Source organism: Periophthalmus magnuspinnatus, chromosome 13 (assembly GCF_009829125.3).
Source record: "Periophthalmus magnuspinnatus isolate fPerMag1 chromosome 13, fPerMag1.2.pri, whole genome shotgun sequence".
NCBI classification, from domain to species: domain Eukaryota; kingdom Metazoa; phylum Chordata; class Actinopteri; order Gobiiformes; family Gobiidae; genus Periophthalmus; species Periophthalmus magnuspinnatus.
The window spans coordinates 22,949,583-22,976,722 of record NC_047138.1 but is presented as its reverse complement, the minus strand read 5'-3'; the positions used below and the strand labels follow the sequence as shown (position 1 = coordinate 22,976,722).

Sequence of the window (27,140 nt, the reverse complement as noted above, 5' to 3'; positions counted from 1 at the left end):
CAAAAAATTACTTTGACACAAATTTGGAAATGACATCTGCCTTGCCACACTGAAGAAAAAAGCCAATGACAACATATTGCTATTTGCAATCATGTTGCCATGGTAACATTTGTTTTTGAAATACATGGGTTTTGGGGTGAAAAAAATTAGTTTTTCATAGACCATTGAAATTTAATACACATATTCCGCTCATCATACTGAACAAAAAAGCCAATGACGACATACCTCTATTTCCAACCGTGGGATTTAGTTTATCGCAAGTTATTTTTGGAACGTAACCCACACGATAAATGAGGGAACACTGTACTCCTCAATTTAATGACGCTAATAACGCGAGTGCCCTTCAATGGACACAGCGAATGGTGCATTTAAGGGCATTCTGCTATTGACATAATTTTAGGTAAAATATATTGTGTGTAATTTAGTTTAAGTTAGTATTGCTTTCTGTGCTCATGGTTTGAATGGTGCATTCAAACCATGCTCTGGCACATTTGTGTTTAGCTAAACACAAATTAGACTTCATTTGTCTATTGTTTGAAAGGTGTTGTTTTATTCTGCAGTTTGCATTATTGTAGGTAAAAATATAAGATGTGCACAGATTAGCATCTCTTTGCATGGATAAGGCATGCTCTGGCACGTTTCTGTGGAGAGATATGAGAGTTATCAGACTTTGTTTATTGTTGATATCTGCCAGAATATAGTTCAGACAGGTATAGCTGTGCTGCCCAATAGGCACAGAAGCTTTAGTGTTCTCAACCAGGTGCAACAACCATGGAATAAACACCATGCTAAACTCCATTCACAATAAAGCGATGAGTCGACGTGGTATTTTGTAGCTTTAATGCAGACTCCTTTACCATGACATGGAGTGAAAACTGTGGTCAAAAACACAGAAAAATAAAAAATATTCAGTTTACATTCATTATAGAACATGACAACCATCACCTCCGTGCAATCCCCATTAGCAACAACCATTCCCATATCACATTTCTATATTACAACCATCATGCCCCCTTTAACCTAAATTATCTGAAAATTACACAAAATAAACATTGATTTATAAACATAAGCTCTTGCATTACGAATTAAAGTAACTTACGACATTGGTTTATCAGTCCGTAACCATAGATGCAACTGGATTCTCCCTCTAGCTGCAAGCCATGTGCCTTCCCTCTTTCTAAAGGGCTAACAAAAACGGAAGTGATGCGCCTGACTTGTATAAACTTTATCGACAACCAAACCAATACAACACTGAACAGATAACATAATGAATATTAAACTAAACAGAAGCTAACAAGTGTCATTGCTGTGACAGAGGTCCCCTTGCGGTCAAACACCACAACTGACACCTAAACATTGTATTGAAACTGCAAACATGAGGCAGTCTGGTGCCGTAAAGACAATTATAATCGTGTTCGATGATCACGATTATTTAAAAATTCCACAAATGATTAATTGCAGACCTTTTTTTTTATCGTGATTAGTGATATTATCATATATCGTACCATCTCTATGCAAGAGACAGGGTTCTTTTTTATGCAGGTTTAATGTAGCCCCTTTAAAACAGTGGCAAAGACATAAATTAGTGGACAGCAACAACTTGGTCTCCCTACAAACACAAATAAAATCAACATTATTAATTAGTAACGTTTTTTACAGACCAAAAATTATTATTACCGTAAATAGTGGCACATTTTTTCATTAAACTTTATATTATACCAACAATGCTAAAACAAATGCTAGTTTAATTGTTCAGGGAGACAGTGGAGCACAACTCACCAGCATGCAGCCTGCTCTGTTCTGAAAGAGGGACATGTGCTATAGGGTGTGTCACACTAATTATGGCCCCTGCGCAACAGGCACAAAGTGAAACCCTAGTACTGTACATGGAAATAAAAATAAAAATTAAAAAGTTACAAAGTTTCAAAGTTTCAAAATGGAAAATATAACAAAATAAAATGTTTTCTCACTGACAGGTTTTGAGAATGTTCACAATAAAATATTTTGCTGCAGAACAGTTTGCTCGGAGCATTGCGGTGGCATTCTGGGTCTGTGTGTCCCTAGTGCTGGTCTACTCTGATTGGCCGTGGGCTCTCCTTCTGTTAGCCCTGTATGGTCTTTACACACACATTGGCCCTCTGCATGCTAACATACACACTCTTAAGTAAATGTAAAGGACTGGACTATAGGGCGTTGTTCCTGATTTTTTATGTGAAAATGGAATTTTTTAAACACATTTCGAGCCTCCTAATTATTCACCACAATGAGTTTATAAGTGCGGCTTTTCAGAGGTCAGTTTTATCATTCCTGTAAAGCTAACAACAACTAGCATGCTACCGGTGCATTTCCTGGTTCTTGGAAGTGCTTTGTAATTAGGTGCAGACAGCACACAGAAGTCTCATTTTGTAGGCTGCTTTTATAATACATTGGTAACCCTGTTCAAACTAACATTAAATTAAATATGCACGTTTTGATCTGTTTATCAAAAACATTTTGGATGTGGAACTAAAAATGTTTTACAAGCAGATATTTTATCTCTATTTAAAGGTGCACTATGTAATTATTTGACTGGGGGGTCTGACACTGTAAGATGTTATTACTCTTACTATTACACCTGTATACCTATATTCCACAGTATTGCATATCTGTCTTTATTTATTCAATTACGGGCGTTTATATACTGCTTAAAATACTTTGGAAAACATGCATTCCTACATGAGCAGGGCTGCTTCTTCACAGATTTAACCTGCCATACCAGGAAACATGGCAGGTTCTCCATCAAAAATGTTGTTTCATGATGCTTTTAAGGTGATGAAAATTAGGACACATGTGATACTTTTACTTTTACTTACTTTTACTTTTGTTCCAGTATTTGTACTTTTACCTTAGTAACAAAACTGAGTACTTTTTCCACCTCTGCCCCATAACAGGAAAAAGCCATGTCACTGAAATGTATGAAGTTGAGCAGGTTCAACTAGATTTTGTTCCATCCAGCCATCCATCCATTTTCTTCCGCTTATCCGGGGCCGGGTCGCGGGGGCAGCAGTCTAAGCAGGGATTCCCAGACTTCCCGCACTCCGGACACGTCCTCCAGCTCCTCCGGTGGGACCCCACGGCGTTCCCAGGCCAGCCGAGAGACATAGTCCCTCCAGCATGTCCTGGGTCTTCCCCAGGGCCTCCTCCCAGTGGGACATGCCCAGAACACCTCCCTAGGGAGGCGTCCAGGAGGCATCCTGAGCAGCCACCTCAACTGGTTCCTCTCGACGTGTAGGAGCAGCGGCTCTACTCCGAGCTCCTCCCATGTGACCGAGCTCCTCACCCTATCCCTAAGGGTGCGCCTGGCCACCCTACGGAGGAAACCCATTTCAGCCGCTTGTATCCGCGACCTTGTCCTTTCGGTCATTACCCAGAGCTCATGACCATAGGTGAGGGTAGGAACGTAGATTGACCGGTAAATCGAGAGCTTTGCCTTTGGACTCAGCTCCTTCTTTACCACAACGGTCCGATACAGCGACCGCATCACTGCAGACGCTGCACCGATCCGCCTGTCAATCTCACGCTCCATCCTTCCCTCACTCGTGAACAAGACCCTGAGATACTTGAACTCCTCCACTTGAGGCAGAGACTCACCCAGCACCCACCCGGAGAGGGCAAACCACCTTTTTCCAGTAGAGAACCATGGCCTCGGATTTGGAGGAGCTGATTCTCATCCCAGCCGCTTCACACTCGGCTGCAAACCGCCGCAGTGCCTGCTGCAGGTCCTGGCTCGAAGAAGCCATCAGGACAACATCATCTACAAACAGCAGAGATGAAATCCTGTGGTTCCCAAACCAGACCCCCTCCAGCCCCTGGCTGCGCCTAGAAATTCTGTCCATAAATATAATGAACAGAACCGGTGACAAAGGGCAGCCCTGGCGGAGTCCAACATGCACCGGGAACAGGTCTGACTTACTGCCGGCAATGCGAACACAGCTCCTGCTCCGGTCATACAGGGACCGGACAGCCCTTAGCAAAGAGCCCCGGACCCCATACTCCCAGAGCACCCCCCAAAGGACACCATGAGGGACACAGTCGAATGCCTTCTCCAGATCCACAAAACACATGTGGACTGGTTGGGCATACTCCCATGAACCCTCGAGGACCCGATGGAGAGTATAGAGCTGGAGGATTCTCCTCTCCAGTACCCTGGAATAGACATTACCGGGAAGGCGGATGAGTGTGATTCCCCTGTAATTGGAACACACCCTCCGGTCCCCCTTTTTATACAGATGGACCACCACCCCGGTCTGCCATTCCACAGGTACTGTCCCCGACCGCCACGCGATGTTGCAGAGACGTGTCAGCCAAGACAGTCCCACAACATCCAGAGACTTGAGTTACTCAGGACGGATCTCATCCACCCCCAGAGCCTTGTCACCGAGGAGCTTGCCAACCACCTCAGTGACTTCAGCCAGGGTGATGGACAAGTCCGCCTCCGGGTCCCCAGTTTCTGCTTCCTCCTCGGAAGACGTGACAGTGGGATTGAGGAGATCCTCAAAGTATTCCTTCCACCGCCCGACAACATCCCCAGTCGAGGTCAGCAGCACCCGCACTGTAAACAGTGTTGGTGAAGCACTGCTTCCCCCTCTTGAGGCGTCGGACGGTTTGCCAGAATCTCTTTGAGGCCGTCCGATAGTCCTCCTGCATGGCCTCTCCGAACTTCTCCCAACCCCGAGTTTTTGCCTCTGCAACTGCCCGAGCCGCGGCACGCTTGGCCTGCCAGTACTCATCAGCTGCCTCAGGAGTCCCACGAGCCAACAAGGCTCGATAGGACTCCTTCTTCAGCTTGACAGCATCCCTTACTTCCGGTGTTCATGTCAAAAATTCTTTTCACAACTATTAAGCGTTATGTCATGATAGGAACGCTAACTGCAACTAGCATGCTAATCACTTCCTGTCCTTCCTGATTATCGGACAATAAAGTGATTTCAGGGTATCTTGGTGTTTTATTGTTCTTTTTCTGTATCGTGTTATCTGTATATTTGTTTTTTGTTGACTTTTATGTGAAAGTAGTTTGGTCAGCTGAAGTTGTTTTTAATGTTATATAAATACATGAATTGAATAAATGCAGACAGCACACAGCAGACTTTTGACCTAGAGAACTGCTTTTACAATACATCTGTACTGTGGTAAGGTACACGTTGTTCATATACACAGGAATAAATTGGGCACAGGCCACAGTGGTGTAAGTAAATGTGCTGCACATGGAACAGCCGTAAAAAGTAGAATAAATGGTGAAAATAAGCCAATCACATGTGCATGATTACCTTATTACCCCTGTAAAATGACTATTGCAGTGCTGATACAATGCCTTTATTCTTTTCCCACACATTTAACCTGGTCGCACATATAATTTCACCCATATTAAAGCCCTACAGCAAATCAAACATGTTCCATATTGTAATCTGGTTCCAATTCCAACTTCATTTAGCCAGGCCCTGGTGGACGGCAGCACCTTATTCCAACACTAAATGATCTATTAGTACTGAAGTACAGAAATCCCCAAATCTGCCCCAGCAATGGAGTCTAATCATTTACACATCACACTGGCTCTAATGTGGATGTCTCCATCATTTTCTTTTCCCAATCACACTCTTATTATGGCACATCGGTGGTACAATGGGATTTGCTGAGGCACTGCAGGTGAATTTGAATTAATTTAGATTTAGATGTGCCAATTTGAAACTTGTATTGTTTAGGTTACTATCATAGAATGAGAGGAAATGGTTTATGAGTTTATCGGGATTTTTTTGAGGTGTCATATAAAAATGCATTTTTAAGTGAAAATACTCAAAATGTAGTAAAAAAAAAAAAATAGCACTTTTCCACATTCAAAGCACTTCAGCATTATATCAAGCCGCTCACCCACTCACACATACATTTATACACCAGTGTACGCAGTCACTGAGGGCGAGGTGGGTTAAGCGTCTTGCCCAAGGACACAATGACAGCATTCATCTGTGGGTGCAGGAATCACAACGCCAACCTGTGGGTGAGTGGATTTGACCACTCAACCAATGATGTTTATGTCCAGAGCAGGTTTGGGGCAAACACTCTTCCAAGTGAGCTAAAGCTGGGGAACACCAGCTTTATAAGTTGGGGCCAGGCATGGGTCAAATTGTCACTCACAGTTGTTTGTCTACAGTCACAGCAGGTGCATGCACCCCAGATGAACTTTTAGGATTTGCCCAGTCAGTCCACTGGAGTTGGTGACCCTCATTTTACCTCATTAATATTAGATCACATAATATAGTAACTGTATATCTAAAATAATATAGGACATAATATATAGTACATAGTATATAATAATATCTATCATGCATTTGTTTGACTTCATTTAGTATATTTATCACCCACCAACTAATCAAAGGAAAAAGCAAAAGCAGGGTATTGAAAGAAAGAAATTTGGGAATTTTTATTCCTCTCAAAAACAGAAAATATCTATTATAAAAATATCTGTGTAGACCCTCAGTCGTCTAGGTCTGATCCATAGCAAACGACGAAGTTCAAATCTGTCAACTGGACAAATCGTTGTAGGAGTGAAGACGTTTCGCTGCTCATCCAAGCCGCTTCTTCAGTTCTGGTCAGAATGCTGGTGACCACTACCTTATATCTATCTGAAGGGAGGGGGCTAACCACACTGAAACTGTAAACAGCTATTGTTTCCAGTTTCAGCTGAGACTACCCTATTCAGCCCTCAATGACCCTGCTATTGTTCTCATTGTTCTGGGTCTGAGGATGGAGTTGTAGATGAGGGGGGAGAGATTATATCTCAGGCCCCCATTCCTGTTTAAGGATTCTTTCTCCTAACAAAATAGCTTGTTTAACTCCTCTCTCAAACCATTTTTTTTTCCTCTGGCTAAGATCAGAACTTCACTATCTTCAAAGGAGTGGTTAGTGGCTTTGAGATGGAGATGTACGGCGGACTGGGGTCTAGAGGAACTCTCCTGCCGGTGTTGGTACATCCTCTTATGGAGCAGCTGTTTAGTCTCTTCAATGTAATGCTCACTGCACTCTTCACTACACTGAATGGAGTAGACTACATTACCTTGTTTATGGCTCCGGGTTTTGTCCACTAACCACTCCTTTAAAGATAGTGAAGTTCAGATCTTAGTCTATTGCTAAAGTTGACATTATCTATGTATGACCGTTTCTGTCAACATTAGCGGCAACAGAGAAGCTCATTTTATTCCGTTTAAAATGGCTAAACATGTGATATTTAATAGACAATGAAAGTACTTACCTCAAAACAAAACAACGATAGGTAAGTGTCTGGCAGATACACAGTACGTCAGACAACAGGATTTAAATGCTTGCGCCATGGAGGCGGGACATAGAGGTCAGCTCGGCTTACAATTGGCCTGTCAAAAGATTAAGCGGAGTATTTGATTGGCTTTGAAATAATGGAGACATCGCAGTGATTGGCAAAAGATTGGGGCGACTGCTTGATTGGTGAGGGAAAGATGGGTCTGCCCATGTGATTGGTGAGGGAAAGAAAGAGACGCGAACATCATTGGTCCCCATAACCCTAACTGGTAACCCTAAACCACTAATGTATCTACTGCACATTGCATGTGCTTGTGCTAACCAATAGGGCTTTAGATCAATAAATCTACTGAAGACATGTTTTTGTTGAAAGAACATCATAACATGGTAGAAAGCTACAAAATGTTCCTTTTGCATAACACCCCCTCTTTAATTCAAACATTTTAAAGACATTTTTGAGTCAGTACGAAGACTTAGATGTCAAAAGTATTGTCAAATGCATAAATAGTTGATAATACAGGAGCTGACAGTATTCCCTGGTGTGTGCTGAGCTCTGACAGCCTGTCCATTGTACGCACTCGGATATGTTTTGTCCTGCGGCTCCATAGATAAGGACTTGGGAGGATAGAGCTCTAGATGGCCTTAAGCAGATTGCCTCATTCATATGCACAGGATTCTGTCAGAATACACAGCACAACAGTAACAGTGCAGATCACAAGTGGGTTGAGAGTTGGGGAGAGTAGAAGATGAATCCTTTAGAATAAAACTGCGTCAAGGAGGAGAGAGTGAGGAGTGTAATAATCACTGTAATAATTACGCCTATATATAACTACAAAAGCAGGATTGATTTTGTTGGTTTAAAGTAGTGTATTTTTTCAAGGTAGACAAGACATTATAATAGAGCAGAGGCCTGTGCTAGAAGTGGGATTAGAAGGTTAGCCAGGGAACTTCGAGGTTAACTCTGGATCTCTTTCTCTCAGGGGAGATTTCTATGGTAACATGCCCTGAACTCACAGCATGCACCATACCAGCTTTCCCAGTAACATAAGATGACCAATGAGAGATGTGAATCCAGCAGTGAGCCCAGCAAGTGGCCACAGAGCAAGAGGTGATGGATCTTTTCAGTGCGCACAGGTTTACAAAAGGAATGAGCCTTAAACACATTAAGCTCATGCAGGTTATGGCTTATTGAGTAGAGAATGCCCATTGTTGTGTCAAACTACGTTACACTAAATACACGCTGTTATAATTTGTAAACATTTAAATATGAAAATGTACTGGTGCATGTTTGTATGAGGTGTCTGTCTTTACACGCTGCTTGACACAAACGTAAGTGCCATTCATTCAGCCCACAGAGCTTTATGATGATGTCATAGTCTATGTTCCATGACTTAAGTACATTATCAATATCTTCAATATCAGTGAATGATATTCAAGAAGGCTCTACTTTCTCTGTGACAGAACTTGCATTGGCTTGAGTGGCCATTATTGCCCGGGTGTGAGGTATGTAGCTCTTACCTTTTCTATCCTTCTGATTGGCCAGTTGGTGCTAACTCTGCCCCCTGTTTTGTGAATACACACAGCTTCATTTAGAAAATCCAGGGTTGACAGAGAGAGTTGTGAACCCACTACATAGTACCACTTATGCAGAGACACTTATATCTGGGTTTAGTCTAGTCAGGGAGAAGATAGAAACTTATCCAAGATAAGTTCAGCCAACTTTGTACTATAAGTCTCAGCCCCTAAAATGTATCCCGATTGAGATCAACTTGTTTATTGATGATAATTATTGACTATTTTAAATCAGTAAGAGCATGTGGTTTGTAACAGAATTCACACATTGAGGAAGAAATTGGATATTCTTAAATATTTCATGTTGTGTAAAAGATTTATTTAGAAAGTGTGTCTTTTTTGTTCATGAATCTTAAAGGTGCACTATCCATGATGTTTTACTTACAATGTTTGTTTACTTAACTGTCTGGTTGTAATATCTAATCGACAATATAATGTTAATATAATTGGAAGGACAAAACATTGCATAATGCACAAAAATTAGGCAAACTAAATCCTATCTGAAGATGTGCAAGAAATGCAAATGTTCAAACCATTATATATTCAGCATACAAACAGCTTTTGTCACTTGCAGACTTACTCACAGTTGGAAGAGTAACCAAGAGTACTTTGATGTCGGCTGGTGAAATATAAATGACCCAAAGACACCAAGCTACAAACAAGCTTGGCAAAAATCAACAGCCTGTGCCCATGATGGTTAAAGCGAACAAACTTCCTCCAAGCAATCTAGAATATGTGCGTACAATGCGACCTCTGGAGGTGTAACAGAATAATAACTTTTTTTGCCCTACTAGGCTACATTTACTTGCATTTACTTAAGTTAAAAGTAAAAGTACAGTGTCGGAAAACTACACTCAGAAGTACAATTTCTTTAAAGGGCACACAACAACATCCACTTTCTGTATTGAGCATCTCTAGGTATATCAACTAATACATTTCTCAAGCCTACCATCCAATTTATCAAAAACAGTTCTATGAAGGATGTTTCAAAGAACGCAATAAAAACCTGACATCTGACATATTACAAACCTACAGTAACTGCAGTCCTCTCTATTGATTTCATTGCATTGTGCGTTCCCCCAAGCTCTGTACTCATGTGTAGACTCTATTTGTTTGAACGTGAAACACAGATAGATATGAGTGTGTGTTTTAGATCGTACCATGACACAGCTGGGGGAAATCAAACTTCACTCTATCTCGGGTCTTCTTCTCCGTATGTAGCAGTAACCTTGTTGGGCTTTCTTCCAATTGAAACACAGCGAGGACGCGATGAGAAAATGGAAGATGAAATTGGTTTGTGTGTTGTCAGGGGAATACGGTGCCTTTGACGTTGTGTTCAGGGATGCATTTAAATTGTGAGGGTTTTTTTCCTCCTTGGAGGACAAGACGCTGAGACAGCAGAGTCTGGGGTAACATAGCTGTGCACAGATATATGTTTGATTTCTTTCATGATGTTGTGCTAGTGGAAGTACAGGATGCAAAAGGCTTTGTTCAGTTACATGTCTATCTTACAAATGGGATTTATTGGGGACTTAAGCCTCAAGGCATTCCAAGACTCGTTTACATTTTCTTTTTTAACTCCAGTCCTATAATGTGGCTGTACTGTCCCTCAATAATGCTGGAATTCCTGATTTTCAAACTATGAAAGCTAGGTGTAGGTGTTTAAAGGAAGGAAAGAAGAATCTGATTTTAAATTTCAGAATATTCTGTACATTCAGCCTATCTGTATCTCCAGATAAGAAATAAATATCCATCCATCCACTTCCACTCCAAGTTCCTCCCATGATTGAACTCCTCATCCTATCTCTGAGGGAGCTCCCATCCACTCTGTAGAGGAAATTAATTTCAACCACATGTATTCTCGATTTTGTTCTTTTGGTCATTGCCCAAACCATAAGTGACCATAGGTGAGGGTAGAATCGTAGATTGACTGGTAAATCTAGAGCTTTGCTTTTCGACTCAGCTCCTTCTTCACCACAATAGTCTGATACAGTGACTGCATCACTGCAGACACTGCACTGATCCACCTGTCAATTTCACGGTCCATCCTTCCCTCACTTGTGAACACGACCTTGAGATACTTGAACTCCTCCCCTTGAGGCAAGGACTCTCCACCCATCTGGAGAGGGCAACCCACCTTTTGTCGGTCAAGAACCATGGCCTTGTATTTGAAGAAGCTAACATGTTCAAATCAAATACAGCTTTTACTAATATGAATAAGAATGTGTCTCACTGTAAAAACCTGCACAGAAAGTATCAGTGACTGGCTTCTCAGGTTAGGTTTGCATCTTATCTAGTCCCAATTTAATCTGTATTTTTAGTCCAGTTTCAAACCTGCTTTAGTCCAAATAACTCTTTGTCTAGTAGTAGTAGTGATTTGTCTGTATACTTGATACTTGTTGACCACTGATTTTACTAAGTACTTGGGATTAAAACAGTTACGGTTGTACGGTATCTACAGAGAGGCTAGCTTCAGATAAACCTTAATTATGCCTCTAAATGGTTGTGTTGGTCTGCTGAAAAAATGTTGCTATACACAGTGGGATTAGCTAGGGTTGCGTGAAGTGTAGGAATTACCCAGGCATTTTAAAACATTTATACAATCAATCTCATCTGCAGCACCTCCATGAGCACCATGCTCTAAAGATGGACAGTGCAGCGAAATGCAGGCTCTCTGTGTCCACTGGGCAGGAGGAGACGGCTCATCTGTGGGTTGCATGAGGAGCATGTCAATACAACTGTTTTGAAACATGCTCTAATAGGAATAGGAATATAGACAACATGCCTCCAGATATATGGTGCTACAGGAATTACAAATATTTTTTTTTACATTTTCCTTGCAACACAGACCAACATAGTGACCATACATATACAGTAGTGACTGAAAAACCTACGCCCTTACTGTGAGTGGGCTTGCATCTTCACATTTTCCATGGAAATGTTCCTTTAGCTATATTATGTCCCAGTATGACATACACCTCATTTACCATTTCAGAGTACTGTTTTTAAGTTATTTTTTCTTTGGAGTCATGCAGATAACCATAGACCTAATTATGTGTGCTATTATAGGTGCCACATTTTACATGTAGCCTTTTTGTTTTCATAAATTATTGTTTCTGTCAAACTCTTGTCATCCAAAACCTACTGTGAACTATTCCCACTTGAAATTACAATTCCAACTAGCTGATATACTGTCCACTACCTCTTCTTGTCAAGCCTTAAATTTTCAGTAGTGCCAATGGACCTTGCATCTGTCCAGACTGTTTCAACATGGCCACCTTCACATAGTCCCGATTAGTGTCTGCTTCCAGTGGACTGTGAGTGCAAAGTGTGTGAGCTGAAAATGATGAGGCCTGGGCACCTCAGTTGCATATAGCAGGCGGGTCTCATGGGTGCTGTAGTGACAGAGGAGGAGCGCTTGACCCATCTGATGACTGGAGCAGAGAGTAGGGCCAAACTCCAACAGCGTACCTGGACAAGGCTCTCTCCGCGCTGGGTTAAACTAATCGGCACAGTTTTTGTTTTTTTCCAATCTGCATCTCCCACTCCACTAAGAGTCCAGCTAATAAATAATTAGACTGGCTTTTTTATTTTTATCTTTTGCTTTATTTATTTAATGCAAGACAACCAACATAGTGACCATACATATACAGGAGTGACAAGTGGTGATAAGACATACCAAGACATACAAGACATGGTTTGTAAACAGCTATTTACAATTGTATGTGATGTCCGGTCTGTGTTGTGTGTGTGTATCTATGTGTGTAATATTTCTGTGACTTTGGAGGGGGTAAGGTGGAGACGGCAGAGGAGAGTGTTAGTAATTTGTAAATAAGAAAAGAAGGTAAACATAACAATAATAATAATAATAATAATAATAATAATAATAATAATATATAAAAATGATTAGGTGTTGTGATTGGTGAAGTTCAGTTGTTAAGCTCAGCTGTTGCCAGACCCTGAGGAGGCAGCTAGTTGAGTAAGTGCACCACCTGCCCCTTCGGAGAAACCCTCTGACCTGGTCAGGAGGTCTCCTCTCTGCTGGGGAGATTTTTATATATATATATATATATATATATATATATATATATATATATATATATATATATATATATATATATATATATGTGTGTGTGTGTGTGTGTGTGTGTGTGTGTCTTCTTATAGTATATATGTATATAAACCATCTATATATATGTGTGTGTGTATGTATATATATATATATATATATATATATATATATATATATATATATATATATATATATATATATATATATGTGCGTGTCTTCCGCTTATCCGGACACATCCTCCAGCTCCTCCGGTGGGACCCCAAGATGTTCCCTGGCCAGCCGACAGACATAGTGTCCTGGGTCTTCTCCGGGGCCTCCTCTCGGTGGGACATGCCTGGAGAGGCATCCTGAACAGACCTGAGCCACCTCAACTGGTTCCTTTCGACGTCTGGAGCAGCGGCTCTACTCCGAGCTCCACCCGTGTGGCCGAGCTCCTCACCCTATCCCTAAGGGTGTGCCTGGCCACCCTACGAATGAAAACCATTTTGGCCACTTGTGTCCGTGATCTTGTCCTTTCGGTCAATACCCAGACCATGACCATAGGTGAGGGTGGGAACATAGATTGACCAGTAAATCAAGAGCTTTGCTTCCGGCTCAGCTCCTTCTTTACCCCAACGGACCGATACAGCATCACTGCAGACGCTGCACTGATCCGTCTGTCAATCTCACGGTCCATCTTTCCCTCACTTGTGAACAAGACCCCGAGATACTTGAACTCCTCCACTTCAGGCAGAAACTCCCCCACCCACCCGGAGAGGGCAAGCCACCTTTTTCCGGGTGAGATCCATGGCCTCGGATTCGGAGGAGTTGATTGTCATCCCAGCCGCTTCACACTTGGCTGCAAACCGCCCCAGTGCCTGCTGCAGGTCATGGCTCGATGAAGCTATCAGGACAACTTCATCTGCAAACAGTAGATATGAGATCATGTGGTTCCCAAATCAGACGCCCTCCAGCCCCTGGCTGTGCCTAAAAATTCTGTCCATAAATATAATGAACAGAACCGGTGAAAAAGGGCAGCTATGGCGGAGTCCAACATGCACCGAGAACAGGTCTGACTTAGTCCTGCAATGCAAACACTGCTCGTGGTCCGGTCATAGAGGGACTGGACAGCCCTTAGCAAAGTGCCCCAGACCCCATACTCCCAGAACGCCCCCCAAAGGACACCACAAGGGACACGGTTGAATGCTTTCTCCAGATGCACAAAGCACATGTGGACTGGTTGGGCAAACTCCCATGAGCCCTCGCGGACCTGATGGAGAGTATAGAGCTGGTCCAGTGTTCTGCGACCAGGACGAAAACCACACTTCTCCTCCTGAATCCGAGGTTCGACCATCAGTCAAATTCTCCTCTCCAGTACCCTGGAATAGACCTTACTGGGAAGGCTGACTAGTGTGATTCCCCTGGAACACACCCTCTGGTCCCCCTTCTTATACAGAGGGACCACCACCTCAGTCTGCCAATCCAGTGGCACTGTTCCCGACCGTCATGTGAAGTTGCAGAGACGTGTCAGCCAAGACAGCCCCACAGCATCCAAAGACTTGAGGTACTCAAGATGGATCTCATCCACTCCCGGAGCCTTGCCACCGATGATTTTGCCAACCACCTCGGTGACTTCAGCCAGGGTGATGCATGAGTCTGCCTCTGGATCCCCAGTCTCTGCTTTCTCCTCGGAAGACGTGATGGTGGGATTGAGGAGATCCTCAAAGTATTCCTTCCACCACCCGACAACATCCCCGGTTGAGATCAACATCTCTCCGCCCGCACTGTAAACAGTGTTGGTGAAGCACTGCTTCCAAGGCCCTCCCAACCTGAGTTTTTGCCTCTGCAACTGCACGAACCGCGGCACACTTGGCCTGGCGGTACTTGTCAGGTGCCTCAGGAGTCCCACGAGCTAGCAAGGCTTGATAGGACTCCTTCTTCAGCCTGACGGCATCCCTTACTTCTGGTGTCCACTACCGGGTTCGGGGGTTGCTGCCGCAACAAGCACCACAGACCTTACGACCACTGCCGCATCGACAATAGAGGTGGAGAACATGGCCCACTCGAAGTCCATGTCCCCAGCCTTCCCTGAGATCAGGGAGAAGCTCTTCCAGAGGTGTCAGTCCCTCTCTTCACCCGAGTGTCCAAGACACGTGGTCAGAGATCAGATGACATGACAACAAAGTTGATGGTCGACCTCCGACCTAGGGCGCCCTGGTGCCATGTGCACTGATGGACACCCTTGTGCTCGAACATGGTGTTCGTTAAGGACAAACTGTGACTAGCACAGAAGTCCAATAACAAAACACTGCTCGGGTTCAGACCATTCTTCCCAATCACGCCCCTCCAGGTGTCACTGTCATTACCCACATGGGCAGTGAAGTCCCCCGAGGAGTCACCGTTTGGTGCACTGTCTAGTACCCCTCCCAGGGACTCCAAGAAGGCTGGGTACTCTGCACCGCTGCTTGGCCCGTAGGCCGACACAACAGTGAGAGACCTGTCCCCGACCTGGAGGCATAGGGACATGACCCTCTTGTTCACCAGGGTGAACTCCAACATGAGGCGGCTGAGCTGTAGGGCAATGAGCAAGCCCATACCAGCTCGCTGCTGCTCCCCGTAAGCAACGCCAGAGAAATGGAGAGTCCAACCATTCTCGAGGAGTTGGGTTCATGAGCCCAAGCTGTGCGTGGAGGTGAAGCCGACTATATCTAGCCGGTAATGCTCAACCTCCCGCACAAGCTCAGACTCCTTCCCCCCCAGCGAGGTGACATTCCATGTCCCCAGAGCCAGTCTCCATGTCTGGAGATCCGGTCGTTGAGGCCCCCACCGCCCACCCCTCACGGCTCCTCCCACAGGTGGTGGGTCAATGGGAGGACAGTCCCACATCACTCCTTCGGGCTGGGCCCGGCCCCGTGGGGAAAGGCCTGGCCACAAGGCTCTTGCTACCGAGCACCCACCCCAGGCCTGGCTCCAGGGCTCTGGGCGACATAACTGTCCTCGTTCTTACACTTGTCATGGGGGGCTTCTGAACCGCTCTTAGTCTGACCCGTCCCCCAGGATCTGTTTGCCATGGGTGACCCTACCAGGGGCATGAAGCCCCCAACAACATAGCTTCCAGGATCATTTGGGTGCTCAAACCCCTCCACCACGTTAAGGTGGCGGTTCAAGGAGGAGTGAAGCTCATGTATCAATGCAAAATGGACAAATGATCATAAGCACTGCATGACAAGAACATGCCATGTTATCAATGCATGTTTGAGTATTTTAGCGATCTCTCCCGGGTCCTATTTGAACCCTCCTTATGGTTAGCTGTAAGATTTTGTGCTCCACCCACAAGACTACATCACCGACGCTTCTGGACAGCAATTGTCTATAAATATTCAAAAGCATGATACAAAACGATACACTACAACTTCACAAACCTGATGCAATGTGCACTAGTTTCATTAATGATTGTGTGTGATTGCACTCTAAAGGGGGAGTGACCTAGCATGGAGAGCAAAGTGAAGGGGAACTCAGAGCATCAAAAAAAATATAAAGGTATCATGGTGATCAAAATGTGTTAACAATGACTAAGTGTTCTACTCCTCTTTAATATCCCATAGAAGTGTAATACCCCCTCTTTAATTAAATGTATGTCAGTTGTAGTATGGCTCTTTCCACATGGAAAAGATATTTTTGTGTCTTGTGATATATTAGCTCATTTCATTGTTTGATTCTGGGAAGGGCAAAAATCTGTTCAGGTCAGCTTTCTTATGGTAACTGTTATCCAGCCAATGCATTGTGGAATTGTACTCAACTATTTAATCAGAAGGTACTTCTTTGAATCTACACTACATAACCTTTTCTTCACCATGGAGATGGTAGTTCTTTGATTGGAATTCTCTACTGTATAGCAAAATAACTTGTGTACCTTGTCTGCAGGCTTGCATTGCCACAGATCTAATATGTAACTTGGGCTGGTGGCATTGAATGACAATTCAATATGCCATAAAAACCTTCATTCTGTGGAACATTCTAGGGAACCAATGACATCACCATGAAGATAAACAGGTGGTGAAGGGTCAGATGTTTTTTTTTTTTTGGCAGAAAAGTTGCACACTGCACATAAAATAAGTAATGATTTCAATAGAAGTCCACATAGTGTCTCAAGTTACCAGAAGTATGATTGAAATGATGTACATTTGTTTGCTAGAAATCTCCAAATCCCCCCATGTCACGCTTACATTGTTGATTCTGATCAGCAATACCACCAAAAGCACAGTTTTACCTCACGTCATTAATAATTCAATGACGTTTATCAAAACGGCACTGTGTTACTGGAGCCTCCAGGCTAATGCGGTGAATAGAAACTGACCACACATCAAAAGCACTCTTTGCACAATAGCAATCTTTTTTACAGCCTTTACACTTAATATTTCACAGCTGATGTCATTAGCATTTCTGGGAGGGTGAGGGGGTGATGCTAACTGTACGCACAACTCTGTCTTAAGCTCTGCTACTTAAGTTAGACTTTAATCTAAGCTTTGTTTTAACACATACTGACCAGAAAGAACTTGCTTAGCTGGAACTATAGGTGAGATTATTATTTTTTTGTTAAACAAGTCTCTCACACATAAAATTGTGGTCAGTTTTTAAACAATCTTAATCTGGTCAATTTTTAAACGATCTTAAAACTTATTTGGCAGTGTTTGCTAATGTGTGCATTGTGTCACCATGGTAACTGCTCAGCATTCCACCATAGAGATGCATGTAGAACACCCCCGGTGCGATGTCACTGCAAAGTATCAATTCTCTTAAAGCTTTCTCAGTGTGAGACTCCCATGACTCCAAATCGGTATGCGTTCGCTGTCCACTGAATTCAGGACTATAAACACAGACCTGCACTTTGAGCCCATGTGATAAATGGCTGCTCGTATTGGCATTCTGACGGGGGAGTGTGTTCTTATGTGCACCACTATTGATTTTTTGGGCAAAGTCCCCCTTAGGAATGTCAAAGTGTTATTTTCAGATAGAATGTATTGATATGCCTGCCATGCACTAGCTACCATTTCCTGTCTGCGAAAAGGCAGGGAATCTTATCGTGCTGTGCGGAGAGTCGGACAACGCTGTTGCATTTAAAGGCAGGAGGAGATTAATAACGTCCACATAGGAGTGAATGGGGAGCACCCCCGAAGATTAATGAGTGGCACAAACAATGCATTTGCCAGGAGTTTCTTTCTGGGTGCTAGTTGTGCGGCCAGCCCACTTTTCTATCAGATAAGAGCTTGTAAGCCAATATCGAGCCGTTATAAGCAGTAATTTAACAAAAAACAGAGGCTGTGTAAGGTCAGATATATTTTGCACAGATTGTCACCGTGTTGGAGGTTTAAATGGGTAAAGTGAAGGTGGATTTTATTGAAGCTTGTTTGGTTTAAGATACATTTTTAAAGTTTCTCTTGTAAAAGGTGGTAAAAATAAGAATATGTGTGCTGTTTTCATCTAATTACAAAGCACAAACCAGGAAGTGACACTGGTGCACTGTTAGCATGCCAGTGGTTATTATTACTGTGACAGCAAAACTCTGCTCCAGCCACTAAAAGTTGAGAAGCACTTATAAAACTATGAACGTGAGGAATACACTTTTACTGCTACAAAATTTAAAATGAACTACCGGTAGTTCTGTTTCACAGTAAAAAACAGGTAGGCTATTGCCTAGCCTGTTATTCATCACTGCATTTTAGATGTCAGAGCAGAGTTTGTCTGTCAAAGGACTGCTAACAATTACTAGCATGCTAACATAGCATAAGCACTACTTCCTGGTTCAAGGTCGATACATGAAACCTTTGCCAAATGCTCTGATAAAGGTTTCATGCTGATACACATTAGCATCTACTTGTTATTGTAGCCAAATTAAACGCTATGTAGGTATCTCTGTCCTGATATTTTTTTATTGAATGAAGATGTGATTGTAGTAGTAGCCTAAGTCCATCCCACCCCTTGCATCTTGAGGGATTGTTTTAATGACCATTGGTTTCAATGCTTTGGTGCCGGTGTGTCCTTTATCTTTGTAGTATTTGACCATGGAGTAGTCTGTGTTTTGTGTTTTGACATACTTATGCTCAGCCAGTCTATCAAAAGGATCCATATTTGCAAAGTATATACTCACAGCACAGATTTCATACAAATATCCAGTACACCCTGTAAATCTGGACTTTCATTTAAAGTCACTGAAGAAGATGGTGCATTTTTTGTAGCCTACTGTTGGTTGTAGCATAAACAAAATAGTAACTTTATTAGCAACATGCATCCAGAGGAATTTGGGGGTTAATCGAAGGTAAATGGTTCTTTTAGATGTATATGCAATAAATGAGGAAATGTTAATGACTGAATTTGAACCTGTCCCTAATTGGTGATCATCACATTTGCCCTGTTTCACATTTCAGGTTTACTCTGCCATGTTTTTCCTCAGCATGATAGATTGTTCACTATTTCATATTGCTCTTGACATGAACTTAGAAATATGTATTGTCAGGCATGTCAGGAGTCCAACGCTAATATAACATGTATGAAGGGGCACACTGCAGTTGCAGCCCAGTAGACAGGTCTATAATTGACAGGTGCAGAGAGCAGACAAGGTGGCCATGTTGATTACAGGTGAATGAGAGGTAAATACTACAATGGGGGCTTCCTCTGTATTTTTGCTCCTGTCCGTCACACTTTGGATCACACCCAAAGAGCACACAGAGGGGGCTCCATTCACCATATACAAACATGGACATGGCAGAGTAAGGCAAGGAAATAGTTGATTCAGAGTCTTTAGGGGGGAATGAATTCTAATTACATGTTTTATTTGAAATTCTGAAAAACAGTGTTGGCTAGGCTAGAGCACACAATTTGATGTGCAATCTCATCTGATTTTGGAAGGTAAGCAGTGTTTGGCCTGGTTAGTACTTGGATGGGAGATCGCAGAGTAGCAATGGCTCTCGTGCATACTGTTGTTGAGATAAGATATTGATAATATATGTTGCAATACACAGTTTAGGTAAAGAAAGAGAATAGAAATAGGCACTCAAAAATCAAGATAAAGACCACCTTGCGTATTATCAGTGTGCCTGTGTGTGAGTGGTGGTTGGATGGGCCGATGGTAGATTGATCTATCGCAGGGCAACTGTGGCTACAATGGTAGTTTACCACCAATGAGTATCGAATGAATGAATGCATGAAACTGTGCAAAAGCTACTTCCTAATTTAACCATTTAACATCCATTGTAGTTTCCTTTGAAAATTTTAAATAAAAACAATTCAAGTACATTTTTATTGTAACTTTATCCTCCTAGAACCGGGTTTCCACATAAGAGGATAACACATTTTGGGTTGTCTAGGCCACATTGGAATTTTTTTAGAAGAAGAACAGCATACAACATACAAGAACAACAACAATGCAGAAATTTTCAATTTAGAATCTTTTTAAGAGTATATATATATCTATATATATATATATATATATATATATATATATTTTTTTTTTTTTTTTTTTTTTATTATTATTATTTTTTTTAAAGGAATATGTCTTCCTGCACCTGGGAGCAGCACTTCACATGAGACACACTGTTCCAAGAGGCACAATTGTTGTTCTCATTTTGTTTTTACATTCAGGACTGTGTTCAGGCACTTTAATCAAAATGATTAAAACATCCACATATGAGAACATTCGTTTTAAATAACTTTTCTTAGAAAATACATAATCTAAAAAGATAATTCTTTATTTTTAAACTCATCAGGTCCCAATCAGCCCAAATAGCAAAGAGAAATTATTTAAGCAGGTCATGGAAGAGAGATGCAAAAGAGAGTATCTCTTTAATTTTAGTGTGTTAAAAAGTATCTCTTTCAGGTAGTCTGTTTGTAGTCTGTGTAGTCCTTCAGTTGACCAGGTCTGACCTACAGCAAAACAAAAATTATATTCTTTCAACTGGACAAAAATTTTAGAGTGAAGTAATTTTTCTGCTCATCCAAGCGGCTTCTTCAGTTGTGGACAGATATTTTGCTTAATCTTTCAGATGACTCAGGCACAGTTCACATTTACTGTAGTTCAACAGGCCTAGCCAATAAACTCAAACTGTAAATAAACAGGTGTGTTAGTTTTATTGTAGTTAGTTCCTCCCTTCAGACAGATATAAATCCACCAGCAATCTGACCACAAGAAGTGGCTGGGATGAGCAACCAAACGTCTCCCCTCTAAAACTTTTGTCCATTTGAAAGAATACATTTTTCTTTAGCTTAGTGTAAGTACTTAACAAGGCATCATGTTTATATATGTTACAGGCAAAGTAGGAAATTAGGCATTCTACAGAATTTATAGGGGTATAATGACCCATTTTTCTTCACAAGTCTATAGGTTCCTAAGTAGCTTATTGATGTATTGCATTAACACTGATACTTGTATTTGCACATTTCATGGGTCTTATTAGAATGTCTTTACTTGCTCTAACAACTCAAATGTGCTCTTGCAGATAAGAGTAAGCATAAATCAATATATACACGCTCACTGATTCCACTGCGCAGACAGCTCTTGGTGCACAATGGCCCTGTCCTTGTGGTGATTGTGAATAAAAGCTATTCATTTGTATCATGACTGTGAACGCTCGGATCATACTGACCCTGACTACAGCTGGTGAGACTGTGCTTGTCAGTTCATTCAAAGGAGGCAGAGACACTTCAAGTATAGCATTGTGTTTCAAGGCTATGTCCAGACACAAGTAATAATATAATATAAGAAGACTCGTATATAAGCAGGTGAGACAAATAAAAGTAAGAGATGAGTTGTTTTAAAGGAGTGGTACCAGATTTATATAAACATAGTAAATTGTCTTGCCTTGGTACAGATATATTGTAAAAGCAGTCAAATGTGATCACTTTGTGCTGTCTGCATCTAATTATGCATAGTGCTTTTTATCCAGAAGAGCGTTGTTAGCATGATAGTTGTTGTTAGCAGAACACTGATGGCAAAACTCTAATTAGGAGCACATTTTTGAAAACTTTCCAACCATTCTTCATATTCAAGAGATAGCTTTTTTGAATTGTTAATTGCTATGACAACTGTCTTAATTTCACATCATTCTGAAAACTATGGATATTACACCATCACGTTTAGTATCACTGAACTGATTCCCAAACTATCTGTCCTCATTAGAACACAGGGGAGGTGTCTGGGGAGCGGAAGGTCTGACTTAGCTTTTCCCATAAATAAAGAATGCAAATGTTTGCTTTATTACAGATACACTCTCACTTTCCATAAACCATTTTGCACATGCACTCACTCTTACCTGTGTTGGTCATAGATAGCGTTAATAATTATCATGCTATCAGTGTTGCTATGGTTAACGCTCTCTCTCTTTCCCTCTGCCCCTCATGCTATCAGTGGCTGGGACAAAAAGCAAAGCGAAAGGTGAGTTATGGCCTCCATTTTCTTGCTGCATGATTTATGTTGCCCACGCTTCCCAATAAACAATGTTTGGATCGGTCTTTTATCTCCTCCGCGAGAGCCTGGCTAGCGCTAACATACGCCACAAACCTTTCTGGAAACATGGAGGATGCTTTTTGTTCCACCCCTGCACACTCTTTTTACGCAGGTTGGTTGGGATGTTTGTATGCATATGGAATCCTGCAATGGCGCTGCAAAACAGTGGGGGTGTTGGGTTCAAGGGCACATTGGCAGCAGGGGGTGAGGGTTAGATTCTGGCGTACAGCTGACATATGCCGGGTGGGTTCATGAATATGGTGTTAGTTCATGCATGCAAAATCTGAAATCTGTAAGTCAAATCTCAGAAAAGGATACAGATGTGAAAAGGATTTGTGTTATAATATTTTGTGTAAACGTTTTACCACATTTATGATAGATTTCTAAAACGTGATCCAATTATCGTGATGATCCCTATTTTTGTCACCCTCCCACAGATATTTAAAAATATATATATTTTTAAAGAATTGTATATGTATAACTTTTCTTTCTTTTTTAGCCATTAGGAAAACCACAACCATCATCAGGGTCAAGTGTGTTACCTTCACTGCATCAACTAATGAACACTGTTAGCCTCTATTAAAGAACATTCCTTTGCTTTTTCAAATGCAACATTTTCTAATTAGCAGTACCGTAATTAGGGGATTGTTTTTAATTAACAGAAGATACACAGTCAGCATTATTATTCACTGTTATTTCACTTCTGTGCCCCTAGATTCATGTTGCCTTTTTTAAAGGCAAAATCAGGTCCAAAATATCAGGTCCAGGCACCTGATTTTTCCCATGTATTTGAGCAAAATGTGTCTTGCCCCAGTACAGATATATTGTATAAACAGCTTTTGAGTTCAAAATAAGTCTGCCATGTACTCTCTGCATCTAATTACTGTGTACTTACTTACAGATGGCAACTAAGTTTATAAATGTTCAGCTGATACACTTAGTAAAAGCTATAGTGGTTGTTTCAGTACGTGTTGATAAACCTGAGTTTCAGTGCATTTCAGAGCAGAAAAATTACATAATAAAAGGTTACATTTCACAGCACAAGAGACTCACAATTAGCAATTTTTTTTCTATGTATTTGAGCATAATTTGCCTTGCCTCAGTATAGATATCAGTGGCGGGCCATGCATTTCACACCTAGGCCTTCAGTAGTGCTACGTCTGAATCAATCCACTTATCAATAACTATTTTATAGCTATAAAAACAATCTTATTATGCAGAAATGCAGTATAAAGAGCCGTTGCATCGCAGATAGATAACGCGTGTAGCCACAATAAATGCCTTTACTGAAGAAACAAACACGGGGTGCACAAGTAGCACACACAAAAAAGCATCAATAATAACCTCTTAAACTTAATAATATTATTTAAGAAAATAGCAACATTTTACTCACCCATTCAATCCAGAAGACATGACCGCGGCACCGTCAAAACACTGTGCCGCAACTTTATCCAGACATTCATTTGCCACCAAAAAATGGATAAGACCTGCAATGTCATCAGCTCGCTTCCCACTGGTAACATCTACAAATTTGACAAACCGCTCCTTGACCCCTGTGCCCGTTACGTAATGCCAGTGCGAGCTGCGCTGCGTTACTCGCGTCTGTCGTCTCATCCACCATAACAGAGACAAACGGTGCTTTTTTAACTTCGCTTCTTATCTCTTCTCCCATCACTTCAGCAACAGCAGTGATCAGTTTTGTATTTTGCCCACTAAACACTTTATTAGTTTACAGGTGATAATACAAATCCGTGTTGCTCTCAGCAATGAGAGAAAGAAGCTCCACATAGTTTCCTCTGCTATTAGATCCAGCACTTTCATCGTGTCCTCGAAATGAAAGTTCCTGTTTGCCCCAAAAAAAATCACAGTCTATCAATCTTTTTAAGATTTCCCTATTTTCTTCACTTTTTCGTTGTGGAGCTCCATTTCCCTGTGCACTTGCTCGCTCAGCTGTAGATCCACTCTGGTTTCCCCAAAAGTTTTGGAAAGCACCGTTGCTTGTAAGTGTCCGGCAGTGCTTTGGTGTCTCGTTGCTGCCTTAGTTAGGCAAGTCAAATTTACAAACCCTGTGTGGCTCCAAACTCCATGTTGATCAGTGGCAAATAACAAGCACTCCCAGCAATACAATTTGGTGTGTTCCTCAGAGCCTGTGAGCCAGGGGTACCGCTCGTAGTTAGTGGACTGAAAGTGACGGACAAATCCTTTTCCCGGTTGTGACAGGCTTGCTAGCTTCGGAGTTGCCCGACCTTTCTTAACAATGTCCAGCTTTTCTTGAAAAGTCCGTCTTGAAAATGGCTTTGACAATAAATCTGCAACCAAATCAATTTCTTCTCCTTCTTCAGCCATTGTGGGTTGAAAAAACAGCTATGAAATCAACACAACTAGTACGCTCTCTGACTAGCCGATGAAAGGTTGTGAATACACTGACGTTACCGTACACCTGCTAGAGGGCCTTGGTGTCGCCAACTCAAAATTTGATTGGTTGAAGCAATAGTTTCATTGACACTTGTATTTTACTAGAGGGCTCGCAGAGCTGATTGTGAAGGCCTCCACGTTGACCCTGCCTGGCAACAAATGGTGGCTGAAATGTGATTGGTTAAAAGCTTTAATATGAAAATACATGACAGACCATTTGGAATTATTTAATAAGTATTCATGGACAACATATAATTAACTTCAGTCTGTGATTCAGATATATTTTTTGAGGCCAGCAGAGAAGGCCTTGCAGGCTCTGACAGCCCACCACTGATAGATATATTGTATAAGCAGCTTTTGAGATCAAAATAAGTTTGTGTACTGTCAACATGTATTATACTAATTATTATTATTGTATTATTATAAAGTATTTTCTTGTCTGAGAATCAGGAAGTACATGGTTATGCCCGTTGTTGTTAGCATTATAGCACTTATAAACCCATCACAATGAATAATTTGTATATATTTGGAATGCATGAAGTAAGTGAGAAATTGTCTTAAGCCATTGCACACCATTTAAAAACTAGTTCTGCTTTTCATGTTTTAAGTCAATAAAAATTCAGTACAGTGCCTTTAATAAAACCCCAGACCCCAAAGCCTATGCAAACTCTGTTGATATCATCTTGTTCCATAAAGGTTCTTGAAAAGTATTGAGGAGCACTTAGTTCACTGTCATCACCCCTCTCACTGTAAGTGCTGCAGAGAGCCTCCTCATTTTGGTCTTAAAATGTTCATATTAACCCACGCTACAATATTCTTTATTTAGCTATTTTGTTCACAAATCAATATATGAATATTAATAACAGACAAATCAGGTGCCTTCTTTCCGTGTAAAAATGTTCTGAATCTTATTTTTATATTTTTGTCGTAACGCTCGGCCCAAGGGACCAAAGATACAGAACTCGGGGAAAGTTTAACAGTGTTTATTTACAAAGTGCAAAAAGTGAACGTGGTTCAATCGGTGAGTCGGAAGCGGGGCGTGGGCCGTGGTCCATGGGGCAGAGCGTGAGGAGCAGAGTCTGAGACGGGACAGACTGCACCAGTAGAGAAGAGCTGGGTCGGAGGCGGGAGAGCTGAGCGGGTCCAGGGAGCGGGATCTGGCGAGGAGCAAAAGTATCCAGTTTAGCAAAATTTTAAAAAACGTAAAAACATGAACTGAGCCAAGCGAGGAATACCATGGAGATACGCGGATGATCTGGCACTGAGTGTCAGGTCCTGACTCCTCTTATTCTCCCCAGGTGCAACTGATTGTCGATTAGCCCCAGGTGTGCACAGGAGGAGCCCAGCTCTCTGCCCCAGCTCTAGACTCAGACACGTGAGGGAGATAGGACAACAAACAAGGCAGGACAGACTAGGATCATGACAGTACCCCCCCAAAGGGACACCTCCAGGTGGACCCCCAGGCTTATCCGGATGGGCGCGGTGAAAATCCCTGACCAATTCAGGGTCCAGAATGTGTGCCCTAGGCACCCAAGAATGCTCCTCAGGACCAGGACATCGATGAGTCGCCGGATGGTGAAAGCCGGGTGACCATCCACGACCCGGGTGGGAGGAGGAGGATTGGCCGGAGGGCAAAGGTTACTGGTACGGACCGACTTGATTTGGGACACGTGGAAGCTAGGGTGGATGCGGAGCGACGGGGGAAGTTGCAATTCAACGGCGACTGGATTAATGATTTTGGTGATCCTGAATGGTCCCAGGAAGGATAATTTCCGGGAGTCGGTCTTGAGCGGGATGGTCTTGGACGACAGCCAAATCGATTGACAGGGTTGGTACCTGGGAGCGGGAGTGTGGTGCTGGTTCCCAGCTGTCTTGGTCCGAGCCCACGCTTGGAGCAGTGCGGCTCTGGTCCTCCCCTAGACTCTGCGACAGCGTTGGAGGTGATGGAGTATGGACGGTACCGCCAGGTCTTTTCCCTCCGATTCAAAGAGCGGGGGCCGATAACCAAGGGAGGCTTGGAAAGGGGACATCCCCGTGGCCCAGCTCACCAAAGAATTATGTGCGTATTTGATCCAGGGTAGGAATGTACTCCAGGCAGAAGGGTTGGAAGATACCACACATCGCAACGCTGTCTCTAAGTCCTGACGGGACGGCGGGAGGCCACTTCAGAACTGGGAGCGGATGCAGCAGGCTGGACGGCAGTGAATGGGAGGCCTTACCCCTGGCACAAACTTGGCACATGGAGACAAAAGCCCTGGTGTCCCTGTCAACCGTAGGCCACCAGAAATGACACCTCAA

General features: G+C 42.4%; 1 protein-coding gene across 1 annotated transcript in view; it reads left to right on the top strand.

The window, feature by feature from the left end:
- The window catches only part of cadm2b (cell adhesion molecule 2b), a 456,432-nt gene that overhangs the window by 210,266 nt on the left and 219,026 nt on the right, over positions 1–27,140 (top strand). Inside the window, exon 2 of the mRNA XM_055226183.1 lies at positions 22,329–22,355. Within this exon, the coding sequence (XP_055082158.1) occupies positions 22,329–22,355 (27 nt within the window). The remainder of the gene's footprint in view (positions 1–22,328; positions 22,356–27,140) is intronic.